Raw genomic sequence first — 15,534 nt, forward strand, 5'->3', positions numbered from 1 at the left:
CGAAGACATGAAAGCAAATTCAAAAGTTTCTACCTTTCCGTCTGGTCTAATCACCAATCTCAAGAGTTCATTATCGCGGCTGGTGCGAGATGACGGGTCCATTCCAATGGCGTAATTACAGTCGGTGGGCTGATGCTGATTGACAGGGCTGGACGGCGGCGCCGCTGCGCGACCTTGAGCGGCGAGGTGTGTGAAGGTCGTTGCCGCTTCGTCGGTCCGCCGCTCTTAGGTGAGGCGGAAACGGGCGCGGCGTTATTGGCGGCCTCGCTTGGAGAAAGTGACAGCGCCAATCACGTCAACGTTTAGCACTTTTGGGCCGCTGCGCTAGACAACAACAACAACCTCGTCATCATCATTTATGAATTACATGCAGTTTTGAATCACATTGGCAAAGTGCTGCAACTGTCGGCCAAATGTATGCTAATTGGTGTAGCGTCGAGCTCAAACTGCAATTTTTCAATCAAATGAACTGTTGGTACCGATTTTGAGAACTTGCGGACGACCATTTAAGTTCCTACGTTCAAGTTATTCAAAAAAAAATGTTTCATTGATTTATTAAAACTTTTGACATTTTCAAATGAATTTGCCGAAATTTGGTAGAATGAACCTCGAATGAGGATCTTCTACTTTATAATGTGGTGTTACTGTTTCAACCCTGTAGTGGGAGTAAACAATAATGATTGAAAACTTTATTATTATCATCATCATCAAAAAGATTTGATTTAAAAAAAAAAATTGTATCTATACTGTTGTGCATTGTCCCTCTTCAAATAACTAAATAAATAAACAAAATAATTGTTCTAACAAAAGAAATAGATGGATAGAAAGGGAATGTGTTATCAAACTATTGACAAAGACAAATCTGACCCGAGTACATCTTTGTCCTTGACCTAATTAACAAAACACAATTTAGAAAGTTGTAATTCTCTTTACTTTACGGAGACAAAAGTTTGAGGTGAACTGAAAGAATAAAGAAGAAATAATACAATAAACAGAATCTTCTTTTCAGCCCGTATCTCACTGAGCTGCATTGTAAACGTTGCTTCTAAGAATTTCTTAAGCTGTCGACGACTTTAAAACTTTTAGTGACCGTATGCGTAATGTAGTTTGTCCAATCGGAGTTGCCGTAGCCAGGAGATGAACTGATTAGCGTTAGCTAGCTAACAGCCAATCAAAGTCACCGTTTCGACTATTTCCTCCCATCCTTTGCCAAATGTTAAAAATGGCGCGCGCACACACATTGACACGCGTAATTTCAACTGAACTTAATCAAATTTGGCCAGTGGGGCATTCATCTTGAGGGCAGTGTGGAAATTGGATCCAGGTCGGGTTTTTACAAGTTGTAATTAAGGCCACCGGAGGGTAAGGGGGGGGGGGGAGGGGGGGCACGTGAGATGGGTGACATATAGTAGCAAATGGCGCTATATAGCAGATAAGGCGGCGAGGTGAGGAAAGCTGTTGGGATGACTAATGACTCACGAAAATACATTTTAAAAAAATGCCGCATTTGCTTTACAAGAAAAGAAAAAGAGCAAAATCCAGCCACGGATTCCCAGACGGCGCTTCCTTAATTGGAACCATTTTCCAAACAAACCTTCAAGCACACCTCAAACGTCCGTCAATACCGAATAGAAATTGGACAGACGCGTTTTGAAGTTACAAAACAATTCAAAATGAGCGCTTTGGCGCCACATTGATTCACCATTTGCATGAATACTCGATTCCCGGCCGGGATTTTAGAGCTTCGGTATGGAAAATTTAGATTGCAGCTAAATTGATAGCTGCGGAGGGAACGGAATGTCCGCTCATTTAACACTCTTATGGGGGAGGGATGACTGAGATGTTAAAGTCCCGCAGAAAAATAATTGCTCTGACTTGTACCCTCCTGCAGGAATGTGATGTCTCGGCATGCCGTAAATAAAAAGGAAGGAGAAGCTAATCCCCTCAGTGAGGGAGGAGGAAGGCCTAATGAAATATGTTGAGGCGCAAATTAGACGCTTCTAATTGAATAAAAGAGATTTCCAGAAGGACGAGCATATTAAAAAAATACGCCACGTGGAGACGGAGGAAACTCATAAAGTAGCACAAGACGACGCCTCGGGGAAGCGCCGTGTCCGTCCCGCGCTCGCGTCTTCATTTCGCGTCCGTAAATGTCTCACTCGACCCAAAAGAGTTGTGGAAATTGCCAATGGCCTTTTAAAAAAAAAAAAAAAAAAAAAAAAACACTATAGCGAGGGCAGATTACCTGCATTAGTTTGGATTGTTATGCATGATGAAACTTTTTCACTTTTTCAAAACAAATACAAAAAAATCAAACATGCTGGGGTAGAGATGCACCGATCCGATATCTGGATCGGATATCGGCCCCGATATCAACAAAATAGATGGATCGGGTATCGGAAAATGCAGCCGATCTGTGAGCCGATACTTTCCTTAATTTATTGGGACGCGGGCTACGTCATACGTCAGCAGCACGTATGCCGCATGCCACGAGAGTTTTCTAAACAAATGCAAACATGGAGCGAACGTTCGCTTCTCTTCCCCGGGTTGCTAAGCGGACGTCAAACCCTGCGCGTTCGCTTCTCTTCGGGTTGCTAATGGGACGTCAAAGGCTGCGCGTTCGCTTCTCTCCCGAAAGGGGGGGGGGGGGCGGTCGGCTAATCGGATGTCAAACGCTGCGTGTTCGCTTCTATTCCGGGGGGGTGTTAATGGGACGTCAAACGCTTTGTGTGGCGGGTTCCATCTGTAATGTTTCTCTATACCATGAGAAATAACTTGACAAGACGACCAGGTTTTAGGGAAGCAGTGAGTCGATCATGTATTGATGTTCGTTTCTTTTTAGCCGCAGTCTCTCCTAGCCATACCTCTAGCTCCACCCCCCAGTACGGGTAACCACACAGTCCAAATACATTACACCATCTAGTGTGGAAACTGAGAAGCTGAGCTCAAGCTTCTTGTGCGGGCCATATTCAATTATGTTTTCAGAATTTGCTGCGGGCCAATAAAAACTGGACCGTTAGTTTGGACACCCCTAATTTAGAGCAAAGAACTGTGTAGTCTGCCTGATGCCATTGCCTTTGGTCTTTTCTGTTCCACATGTAGAGTTATGTAGCTTGTTAAGTCAACCATAATATCGGATCGGTATCGGGTATCGACCGATACGCAAAGCCACGGCATCGGTATCGGTATCGGAACTGAAAAAGTCGGATCGGTGCATCTCTATGCTGGGGCTTTCATTGCGAGAGCCAGTTGATCCCGTTGACCCAGCTGATTAATTGTCGGCTTTGCTCTCAAATGAATAATTTAATCAAGCGTTGGCGTTGTAACCACGCGTTGTTAATTTTGCATAGTATGTATCCAGCACATGAAGTCTTGGTAAAATCCCAGACCAGAGTCTTTGGTGGAACTGTTGTTTTTATTGGCTCCGCCTAACTTTCCCCTCAACAGATTCTTAATTAGGTATTTAAAAAAAAGCTCATAATTTCAAGAAAGCAAACAAATTTAATGAAAATAAATTAAATTAATTTCAAGAAAGTAAACAAATTTAAATGAAAATAAATTCAAGAAATTTTAAAAAATATTTAAAATAGTTTTTTTCAATTGAGGCATTTTAAGTTTTCTTGAAGTGGAAATTGGCTTTCATGCATTTTTCTAAGAACAAAAAAATAAGTCCATTGTATTGTTCTCACAATTTCAAAATGGAAGGAAAAACAAACGGTTTTGCCTGCTTTGCCAACACTGTTGCCAAAAAACATCAATAATCTATATTTTAAATTGCGTTTTTAGCTCCACCCAAAACAGTTTTTTGTCTCTGCAGTGTTAAACCTCTGCAAATTTGGACGGCGCCTCCGACGGCCATCGTCAGGGACTACTTCCAATTTTCATTTCCACCATCTTGAAGCTTTCAACTCGCCACTGATTAAACAAGCCTCCATTAGAAGCTTTGCACCTAAATGTAGTGTCCCCTTCTAAATGCTTTTGTCCTCACAGACATACAAACATGACAAGGTTGACACTTTAATAGCAAAGCCCGAGTGACGCGGCTTTTGGGCCATTTGATTATTTATCCTTTTGCAACCTCCATTTTGTTGTCTCGAAAAAAACTCATTTAGTGTTGTGTCATTTGACGGGCACACACTGGCAGGCTCAAATCACAAATTGCCGCACTTTTCGCAAAAGGGTTTTTCATAAAATAAGCAATCAAATATGGAGGAAAGATTTAAAACAGACTGGTTGGATTCTGCTTACACAAATTCTAGTTTGGACCACCTCCATCTTTGGCATCCTGTTGCGACCCACTTGATATCAGAGGAGAGGGATGAGCAAAGAGCAGCAAAAGGGGATTTGGCAAATTAACAGGCTGCAGCCTCAGCATCCAGTCCAAGGGATTAGCGGGAGGACAGGAAACCCGATCGGTCCCGGTTGAGCTGTGTCACGTCACCGACCCATTGACGGGAAGTTGTATCGTCCCCCCCAGCAAAACCATAAACCGGTCCTAACCTTACCGAGTCCACGAAGCTTTGTGGTGTAAGCAGTTAGCATTTAGCGCCATCCGCCATTTTGACTGGTTTTTGGCTTTAAGACACCGTTTGGCCCTTTCTGTCTCCAACCGCACTCGTTTTATGAAAGCCGCGCCGGGTGTTTTGATGGCGCCTCGCCGTTCCATCTCGAGAGCCACTCAAGCTCGCCGGGAAGCAACGCTCGGTGGGACGGTGCGCGCCTCCGCCAAGGCTGCGCCTCTGTGGCTGTTACCTGGCAACGCCACTTCCTCCCGTCGCCTCTTGCTGCAGCAGCAAAGTTGTAAATAACCACGAAAAAATAGATAATTACGCTCTTGTTATGCAGTTAGGAGGGACTCCATCTTTGTGATATATATTTTTTTGTGAATAGTTTTTTTGAGGGGGTGGGGGTCATTTAACCCATGACCCGACTCTGGGGATGGATGGATGGATGGATGGATGGATGGATGGATGGATGGATGGATGGATGGATGGATGGATGGATGGATGGATGGATGGATGGATGGATGGATGATTTAAAACAGCCTGGATTAAAACAGAGTCTTCAATTCTGACTTGAAGCCTTCAAAATCTTCTTGGAGTCAGCTCAAATGTTGGCAATTATTCACTCTTAATCCTACGCCAGGTCTGGGTGGGATTCCGATGCTCCAGGTCTTTGGACTATGCTCAGTACCCCCGCCACCTCTAACCCTAGCCCTAACCTTAAGCCCCCCCCCCCCCCCCCGGAGATCAGCACGCCATCGGACCTTAGGATTTGTTAAGGGTGCAGCAAAAGTCTTAACGGACGCGCGGCGCGGCTATGCTAATTCCACTTTGAGCGACACTTTGACTGACAGTCGGTATTTCAAAGAGTCGCTGAGAAATAATGCATGCGGACGTGATGTGTGGCCGAGCGCAATTAACGTTGATGATTTATTTACTCTTCTGAATTGCCCGTTCCTAATTAGGGCTTGTCATAATTTAACCGTTATCCATGCCATTAAATACTGTCTCTCTTTCAGGGAGGAAAATAATTTCATTTTGTTGTCTAGTAGTTGAGCACAAGTGAGGAATGTTAATTTTTTTTATGTAAATAGACTCAGAAAATATGCTTTCTTGGTCTTTTGAAGGCATCTCCTTGAGTGGTTTCCAGTGTGGAAGTTGCAGCACCTTGAATCTGATGTTCCCTTAGTTGTTGTTGGTTTTTTTTTGTTGAGGTGACATACTCATCTTTCTTTTCTCTCTTCTCTTTCAGGTGACTCATCTCAAAGCGGTAAGACAACTCATTTCCTACTCATTTCCTATTCGCGAGCCATCTTTGACTTCTTGTTTAAATGTGCCTGTACCTTGGCAATGATTTATTTCTTTATTATATTATGTTATATTATACTATATTATATTATATTCGGTATAAAAAATGGATGGGTATTGAATTATGTTATGTTATGTTATATTATAATCAGTATAAAAAATGGATGGGTATATTATATTATATTATATTATATTATATTATATTATATTATATTATATTATATTATATTATATTATATTATATTATATTATATTATATTATATTATATTATATTATATTATATTATATTATATTATATTATATTATTATTACTCATTTTTATTTATTAAATACATCTTTAGATATAAAAACATAAGAAAGACAATATGACATACAATATGATGACAGGTCATCTTAGCTGGACCTCCGAATTATTTTTTTGAAATTTTCTTCCCTTATCCGGTGAGGTCCATTCACTCGGCCACGGCGGGTGTTTACCGTTTTTTTTATGCACCGTGACAACGTTAAATCCCCCCGATGTCCTCCAGCCCAAAGCTGCATTGCTTTCCAATGTAAATGTAAATTTTCTGCGGCGCACACTGCCTGAGCCTCGCCGCCATTATGTGTTTCATTAATTTTGTTTACAAGGTTATTACACTGCCTGTCTGCCTGTGTCTGCCTTTTACTAAGCGAAGACCAAACGTCTCTCCCGTGTTTTACTGTATTTGAGGCCGTTAGCGAATATGTGCTGACACGTCACGCCGGACTAGCTTTCTATTAGTTGGATTCACGGACGAGGAAGAGGCCCGGGACGGACGGACTAATGAAACGTATCGACGCCTCGCTCCAAAATGGCGGGGAAACAAGATGAGCTCAGTTTAAAAGTCCAGCCTGCGGCGATTCCCCCTTCCATTTTTTTTTTGTTTTTTGCTGATGTCAGTCTTACGTCTTTTTTCAGTAATTAGGTTTTTGGGCATCGTCCCTATGAATGTATAATCGTATAACTTTAGGCAGTTGGCTGCACGTAATGAGCCAACAAGTCATACGCAGCACGTAGATATTAGCTAGCATTCATTTATGCATATTACATGCTGTCAAAGGCATGTTTGCCAAACAAGTTGCAAATGTAGAGCTCTGCCGCGTGAGGATACCCAAAGTTATGCCGGATTAGTCCGGCGAGAAAATCTTTGCATCAATTTGGATTTATTTCGCTTTTAAAAGTTTTGCTCTTCAAAGTTGTGGCGGCCATTTTGGTGACTGTCGTGACTATTGCAGCTTTGGGTTGTCTTCTCTTTTTTTTTTTGCTCATGGGGCTAAATACGTTTAGTCAGGCAGGCTGAAAGCAGAGATCTTCATCTGCATGCCTTTTAGATGCCATCAAATGACATTGAGAGAGCAATGTAAACATCTTTCCTTGCATCTGCCGGTCTCAGCGTCCCAAAACAGCGTTCTCCACCCGGTGGACGATTAGCATCTCTCGTTTGCCTTTTATTTCTCCCCCCCCCCCCTTCGCTGTTGCTTGAGCGCCGCAATAGGATTGGCCCGCTCACCCCGGGAGAACGCTCGTGGAGGCGCGCATCCGCAATTTGGAAGCGAAAGCGGGGGATGGGAGCGGCGTGCCGGGCGGAGGGCAACACTTAGCAGAACACATTGTTTTCCTCTGCCTTCTCCCTACAGAACGGCAACAGTCAGACAAACCTCAAAAACAAAAAGTGGCGGCGCTCGGAGCTGTTTGTTTAAAAGTCCCGACATCTGGTATTATGCATTCATCCACAGTTGGGGAATTCATTATTCTGCTCTGTAAGCGGCTTTATTCCGAGCTAACACAGACACGCCACGGCGAGGAACATCCCTGCTGTGAATCTGAACATTCCTCATTTATGAACTGCTTTCATCACCTTGATCATCACAACGCGCTCTTTAGTCAGACTCATAAAAAAAGCTCTTTATCATGCAAATGCCAGCCCTGATTGAAAGGGCCACAAACAAATGGCCGGCGAGCGTCGAGCATGCGGTCACGTCTCCGTAGTGGCGGGCGCTAATGAACTACCTGCGATAATTACTGTTGGAGGAGTCCGGTCCAAGCGCTCAACCCCTCCCACTGGCAAAAAGCCGTTCAAGAGATGCTCATTCGTACCGTTTAAGGCATAGGTGTCAAACTCCAGGCCCGGGGGCCAGATACGGCCCGCCGCATCATTTTATCTGGCCCGCGAAGACGAATTTGGCATGTCGTTACTAAAAGTATAAATTGAGATAGCGATATTGCTTGCACTTTTTATTACCATTAGTCTTTTTCAAATATTTGAGCAGTTTTTACTCGGCTCTGATTTCAAAACTAGTTATTCACCGGTTTGTTTCGTAGCCTATACTGTATTTAGAAGATAACTATAACTAGAACTACAATGCAGCCCGCGACAAAAATAAGTTTGACACCCCTGGTTGAAGGCATTATTTGCACTCGCAATCCACCTGTAGCGCCATCTACAGGCCGCGTTGATATATTTCATCTTTGCTTTGTTTCATTTGAAGCGGGTATAAGTTTGTAACTCGTCTATTTCATTTGAGTTTTTTTAGTTTTGGTATTTAGTTTTAAAATTCTTTCTCTTCAACTTACATACAGCCAAAAATATTCGAGTTTTTGATTAAATTCGCCGCTTCAGTGTTCCCATGAGAAGATTCCACACGGGACTAGAGAAAATCTCTTTTTACGCGCCCATGTTCTTGCCGTGTAGATGTCGAGTTGGTACACAGGGAGGTGATTAATGAGGCCCGGTGGACCCCGAGTGTTATCAGCGCAAACATGGAGGACACAAGGTCAGGGTCACTCACGGTTAGATCGGGATTCTCGTCTTCAGGTCCTCGTAGAACACAGTTCGCGCTAACGACACGTCACTCATATTGTGAGTCATTAACTAGATTCTATGGCCCATGCGTAATGACGATTGTAGATTTATGATGCAAACAAAAACGTTATTGTCACTTATTTGTCAACAACAGGTGGACACTGTTTTTTTTTTTTACTCTGAGCTAAAGTGCTTGACATATGCGCTTGTTAAAAAAAAAAATGGCCGACTGTGAGATCATCAAGCAATTAAGTGCAATATGTTCCAAAGGACAGATGACATCGTAATGTCACCGATAAAGTGCAGCTCCACATATACTGCGAAGGAGCAAAGTGACAGTCAACCCAACAAATTACGGAAAGTGTCAAAAAAAAAAAAATCTCCACTGCAATGTCAACTTGATGCTTTGGAAGGAAAACATGTTCAAAGTTTAATGGTGTTATTTTCGCAAGAGTTCAGTCATGTCACTAATTAACGACGCCGACGAATGTTACGTAACACCCTCAACTTCATCTCAGCCTCATTGTGTCTCTCACCCTTGTTGATTTGCCGACGTCGTGCCGCCGGAGCTCGAGAGGCTCCGCCGTGGAAGATGAGATCGCGTGGCAGACTGTGACACGCCGTCACTTGTGAAGAGGGAGGAGACAATTTCTCGTCGTTTTCTCCGGGGGAGGATTTGCCGCTTTTAACTGCCACTAGTGTACTCGTGATGTCACAAAAGTCACTGCAGTATTTATACTAGGTGGAAAATATTTACAAATGATTTATCTTGGTCTTGAAGCCACAAAAAACAGTATTTGAGCAAGGGGGGGGGGGGTGTAGACTTATTCACGGAGTGACGAAAGCGTTCGCTTACATTTTTTTTTCACGATTCAAACACGACATTTAATTAAAACGTGTGTCCGGAAATAGCTTGCGATAGTGTCATTGGCAGAAAATTGTTCAAATCCTCATGTGTGATTCCTGCCCAGCGACAGGAAGTTGCTTCATTTTGCAGTGTGTAGGATGCAGATTTCCTCCTGAGACATAATCCATATTCCCCCCCCCCCCTTTTTTTGGGAATTGCATTCTTATCTTTATCTGCACGCACGTGTGCTGGGACTCAAAATGCACGCTGCACGTTGTTTGTGTGTTGCTCAAGTGTGTAAAATTAGTCTTGTGTGTAAATACAGTATAGACTGGCCTATTTATTAGGGACACCTGCAGGGATGCACGGGAGCTGGTCGTGAAGCACACTTTTGGGCATTAACGTAACACCCCGTTGATGATTGCGCTTTTAGTTTGCAGCCGTCTTGAGCTCACACTCAGGAGCTTGACTTAATGTGGATTTGAGGTTAGCGGGCGCTTGAAGGAGGAAGAGTGGGTGTGATGATTGCCATGCCCGCCACTCGTAAGGAGACGCAATACAGAGTCGATGTTGTACGATTAGGCCGACTTAACAGACATGAGAAGCCTTGAAGAGCAGGGCTGAGTGAAAGCGCTATATGGCCAGGGGAGGGCTAATATATGTACTACGTGTATGTATGTGTGTGTGTGTATGTATGTATTAGTGTTTCTGTGTGTGTGTGTGCGTGTGTGTGCGTGTGTGTATGTATATATACATATATATATATATGTATATATATAATAATGTGCGTGTGCACGTGTGTGTGCGTCCGTCCGTCCGTGCATATATTATTACAGTTTATTTCCATGTATAATGCGCAAAATTTAACTAATTTATTGTCCTAAAATCTGGGGTGCGCATTATACATGGTAACAATTTTTTTTTTTTTTTATCCGGATATCAAACGGAGGCCGCCATTACAGATGCGCTTTCTTCGCTATTGAGTTTGCTAGCGCATGCGCAGTGATACTGACCGGCAGAATAACATCCGGTTGTTCCCAAAGGTGATCTTTTTTCTGAAATAATTTTATGTTTACGGACTTAAGTAGAAGTCAAAATTTGGGTGCGTATTATACATGGGGACAGGCTTTTTTCCAGCATCAACATGCCATTTTTAGGGTGCGTATTATACATGGGGCACATTATCCATGGAAAAAAACGGTAATATTATTATATGTATATGTGTGTGTGTGTATGTCTAAGTGTGTATGAATGTATTTTATTTATTTTTCATGTATGTATGTACACATTTTGATGAGTGACAAGTAACATACGCCTGCCAACTTTGGTGCATTACATATCAGAATTTGGTATTGATGTTTTTTGTGCTTCATTTTAATAGCTTCAATGTGTCGGCTCGAGTCACGATGATGAGCCATCTTGGCAAGAAAAATGAATCACATTTGATTGTTTGGTGAACTGGTACGACTTGTCTTTCCCTTGGTAACAATTTGTCTTCTTCAAAAATACGATTGGAGAAATGCCCGAGTACGTATAATATGCCAAACAATGTATTGTACTATGTCAGCAGTGGCTCAGGGAAAAGGCTTTCTGCTATTGTTTCGCCATTCTCAACGAGGTCTCCGACAATGCAGCGCTGATTGTCATTTTCAAGTCAACAATAACGCCGTGATTTGCTTTGCGATAGTCTATTCACGACAAGTGATGCTGCAAACAAGCCTCCGTGTGAGCTGCTATGTGTCGGCGGGGCGTGTTTGTTTGCTGACGGCAGGGGCGGCGGCGGGGTGCAGTTTTCTTTTCGGGTAAATGCCAATTGTCAGCCATTTCATGTTCAAATCAGATGGAAATTACTTTTTTGTATCCCCTGGTGTTTAATAACAGAGCTTTGAGCAAACAAAGACGTACTGCTCTTTGTTAGCCTGCTAGCTCAATGCTGATAACAGAGGTTTGAGCAAACAAAAACGTATTGCTCTTTATCTTTAGCCTGCTAGCTTAATGCTAATAACAGAGCTTTGAGCAAACAAAAATGTACTGCTCTTTATCTTAAGCCTGCTAGCTTAATGCAAATGCTAATAACAGATCTTTGAGAAAACGAAAACTAACTGCTCTTCATCTTTAGCCTGCTAGCTCAATGCTGATAACAGAGGTTTGAGCAAACAAAAACGTATTGCTCTTTATCTTTAGCCTGCTAGCTTAATGCTAATAACAGAGCTTTGAGCAAACAAAAATGTACGGCACTTTATCTTTAGCCTGCTAGCTTAATGCAAATGCTAATAAGAGATCTTTGAGCAAACAAAAACTAACTGCTCTTCATCTTTAGCCTGCTAGCTCAATGCTAATTCTGATTGGTGATTGGAAGCACATATCGAAGCGCAGCAGCACATTTATTTATCCTCTGCTAGCAGCTGAGAGGCGCCGTCTATATTATATTGTTCCGGTTTCGTACTGCCTCGGTGTGACCATGGCGGCGGGAACACAATGGCCGTTCCGTTGAGTGGTGGATGATTGTTGGCTCTTTTTTGTCATGATGAGAACGAGGTCAGCATGACTACACTCGCAACAAACGGCTTCCCATCAGGTATGCTGCCCCCGCTTGGCACGTAAGCAGCTGCTCCTTTGGCTTGCCGCCATTCCCCGGCGTGCTCACCGCTTTGTCTCTTTGGCGCCACCAATCTGTTGGTGTCTTTTCTCAGCTCACCTGACTCAACTTGTGTCAACCGTAAACGAATGTTTAGGACGCGGCGCAGTCAGAGCGGCGGACGCGTGACGCCTTTTACGCGGGCGTCGGTGCGTCCATGCGTGGCGCGAGGTTTCCCGGACTAATGAGGCCTCCCGGCGGGCACGCTTGACGTCGAGAACACGTTGAGGCGAGAGCGATTTGAAGAATAGTTTCGGCTGGCTTTCTCATCCGCAGGTGGCAGCAACAAACAAAAGGCACTTTTTTCTGTTTCCAAAACCATCAGTGACTCTCCCCTAAGACTGAATCCCCTTTGGATTCCATCTTAGACCATCACAGGATTTTTTTTTTTTTGAGTAATTGGGAGTAGAAAGAAAGGCGCTGCTGTCGTCTACAGAAGTGATTAAAAGAGGCAACTTAATTAAAGTTGGAGCGAAAAGAGATTTATCACCGCCTTCAATTAGCCGGCGGTACGGACGTGGAAAACGCCGGCAATGCGGCGATCACGTCTCCGTCTTATCGATCTAAGGCGACAAGTGACATATGAAAAACCTCGGTCCGGGTCGTAAATGTTCCTTCAAAGCCTGCGCCGAAGTGCGAAGACGAAACCCTCGTAGCGGCTCGGTTGAATGAAGAGGGCTCACAATGCGGCGTAATTACTGCTGGAGTAGCTTTAGCATTAACGGTTTTGCCTTCCATTAACTGTTGAATAGAACCTTGAAGAGCATCTTTTTTCACGAGGAGCGTGCACAAAACCGAGACGTTGGAGATTCATAACGTCAGACAGGAGGTGTGTTATTCTGGCTATGTTAAGTTTGCGATCTGGCTCTGGGATCAGTAGCGCTCTCCAAGTTCCCGGCAAATCTGTAAACTCGTATCCCACCTGCCTCGTTAACGTCAAAGCTTGACACTTTTTGGACTCCATTTGAGTTGAGGGGCAATTTCACAAGCAGATAAGAAGCAGATGGCTTTTTCTCCAACACATCTTCTTCATATGAACTCATGCAGGTTGTCAGTCATTCCCTACGACGGCTTTTTTGACCTGTCCGGCTCATCGTTGACTCCATCATCGCCATAGCAACAGTGGAAAAATGTTCCGCTCGCACTGCTTGATATGTCGCTCTCGAGATCCGCCATCCTGAATCCTTTGACCCGCGCGAAGCTCTTTATCCACTTGTCAGCAGCAGCCGCCAAGCCAGCTGCGAGAGCGCTGCCGCGAGTCTACCTGATGGGACGGGAGCAGAGCGGGGCGGCCATTTGTATGCACGGGAAAAAGCCGAGCTGTCACGGCGAGGGCTAACCTCGGAGATGAAGAACCCTTTTGGAAGCGTCGGCGCCGCAAAGAGATCATGTTTTGGTCCTCGTGATGGCTGCGGCGTGACAGCGTGATAAACAGGGACCTCAGACGATGCTTCTCGCCGGCTCGATTTAAATGACCCCTCACACTCGCGTGAACGGGAGTTGTGAGCGATGCGCTCGACATGCTTACTATTCAAAATCCTCCCGAAGGAAAGTTGAAGATATTAAGATCAAGCAAGGATGATATAAGGGATGCCATTTAATTGGTCCGTCTATCGGTTTCCTCTGTTGGGAAAAGGTTCCATTATTTCGTGACCTTTACTCCGCATCTAGAATGTTTAAGCGCTGATCCTGAAATAGTTACCAGACAATAAACCCGCAGAACATGACACGGAGGTCTGCTTTGGAGATGATTGGCAAGGAAAATGATAGCGCTAACTGTTGTTTGTGTGTGACTTTTTAACCTCGGGCGCCAGGGAAGCCTGTCAGCAAGTCCCTCGGGTGGCTGCACACCAATCTCAGAAGCGCCTGGAGAAATGAGACAAAAGGAAAATGGAGAGGAATAAATGGATTAAGAGGAAGGGTGGGCCGGGGTGCCACGGCGTCTTGGTTGAGCGAGCGTAATGGATCGGAACTTAATCAGCAATCAGTATTAATGTTGACGTCGTTGTGTATATTCAAATTAATCATCAAGGACGGGGCGGCCTCCTCCCTAAGCCTGACGAGGAGAGAATTCGTTCCCGTCGTGCCTTACCGGGGAAATTGATGATGAATGACTCCGTTTATCAAGCTGGCCCCATTAACGAGCTTATTGACGGCGGTACCGGCTTCCCGTCCCGGACGTCGTTAGCTTTGCCTGCGAGGGAGGCTAATTTGGCTCCTTTTGCTCGGCGGATAGCGAGCATGGGCGGCGACAGCGAGGTGCCGGCTTGTATTTCACTTAACATCTCGTCAGCTAGATAAGTGGATGAGTTGCGGCGGAGGGAGCACTTACTCGCCGAGCGACGAAGCACGGAAGCGCATAAATCCCCGGGTATATTCGTTGTCAGCTGTGGGTAAACAAAGAAGAAATGATTTTGCAGCCACTCATAAGGGGGACGTGTGTGTACATAATCAACACCTACTTTCTTTATGAGGCTGCCGAAATGCGTTTGCACGTGCCTGGCGCGGCTAAAGTCAAGTAGTTAAGCGTGGAAAATTCCGTTTTCATACGCTGTCGGGCAAAGTCCCAGCCGCCAGTTCTGAGAACCTCTAGTTGATGGTCCCGGTAGTTTCAAAGATTAAATCAGCACTGCCCAAATGGCTCACTTGTGGACATGCTAATGCCAACGGTCCATGCTTAACCGTTAGCATTAGCATATTTTGGAGGCAGGAGATAGCGTCTTCATTTTTACTACCGATGGTATTCCAGGACATTTTCAAAGTCGTCGTCTTGTTCCCCGAGGGGGCCGTCGTCGCAATGACCGTCCCCGCGGTGCCAGCGTTGTGATTTGTCATTGAGTTTCGACCTTAGCGTAGCTCGTGACACGGTTAGCGTTGGGCTTACTTCAGCAAAGATGGCCGTAGATTGAAAGGAAATGGAAAAACATTGGCAAATTGTTAACCAGCGCGCTTCCAATGAGAGATGGTCAGCTCGAAGGCTGAGAAAGAAAAAGAAGCAATTAGGTGAAAAGACGAAGAAAGGCTTGGGGGGGGGAGAAGGAGGAAAAATGGCACAAAAGTCCAAGAACACATTTCTCGTGTAAGCAATTTGTCATGAGATGGCGAGAATGGATAGTTGTGTGGGGGCAGGGGGGCGGCTTTGGGAGGTGGCGCGAGCCGGCGAGTGATGAACGGCTGGCCTCTCCCATCAAGGATGCCTTCTAACCTGTGCCACAAAGAGGCGTATCCATCACCCGGGCAGCCGAGAGTGCTTTGCACAAACGTATTGCAACACGCCGCTCGCATGCGGCGGGCGTGCTCAGTGGGCCGCCTCCCGAGAAACACAGCGTGGCGCCGGCCAGCTGCTTGGAATCACGACTACACCCCTTACACCAAACACTTAACATCCAGCGCTTGCTAACCAGCGCTACCGGGAC

The 15,534-nt window shown here is 44.7% G+C and overlaps 1 protein-coding gene across 1 annotated transcript in view; it reads left to right on the forward strand.

The window, feature by feature from the left end:
• The window catches only part of LOC133162526 (neurexin-1-like), a 266,581-nt gene that overhangs the window by 104,013 nt on the left and 147,034 nt on the right, over positions 1–15,534 (forward strand). Inside the window, exon 7 of the mRNA XM_061291765.1 lies at positions 5,755–5,772. Coding sequence (XP_061147749.1) covers positions 5,755–5,772 — 18 coding nt within the window. The remainder of the gene's footprint in view (positions 1–5,754; positions 5,773–15,534) is intronic.

This window comes from Syngnathus typhle, linkage group LG1 (genome assembly GCF_033458585.1).
Source record: "Syngnathus typhle isolate RoL2023-S1 ecotype Sweden linkage group LG1, RoL_Styp_1.0, whole genome shotgun sequence".
Taxonomy (NCBI): domain Eukaryota; kingdom Metazoa; phylum Chordata; class Actinopteri; order Syngnathiformes; family Syngnathidae; genus Syngnathus; species Syngnathus typhle.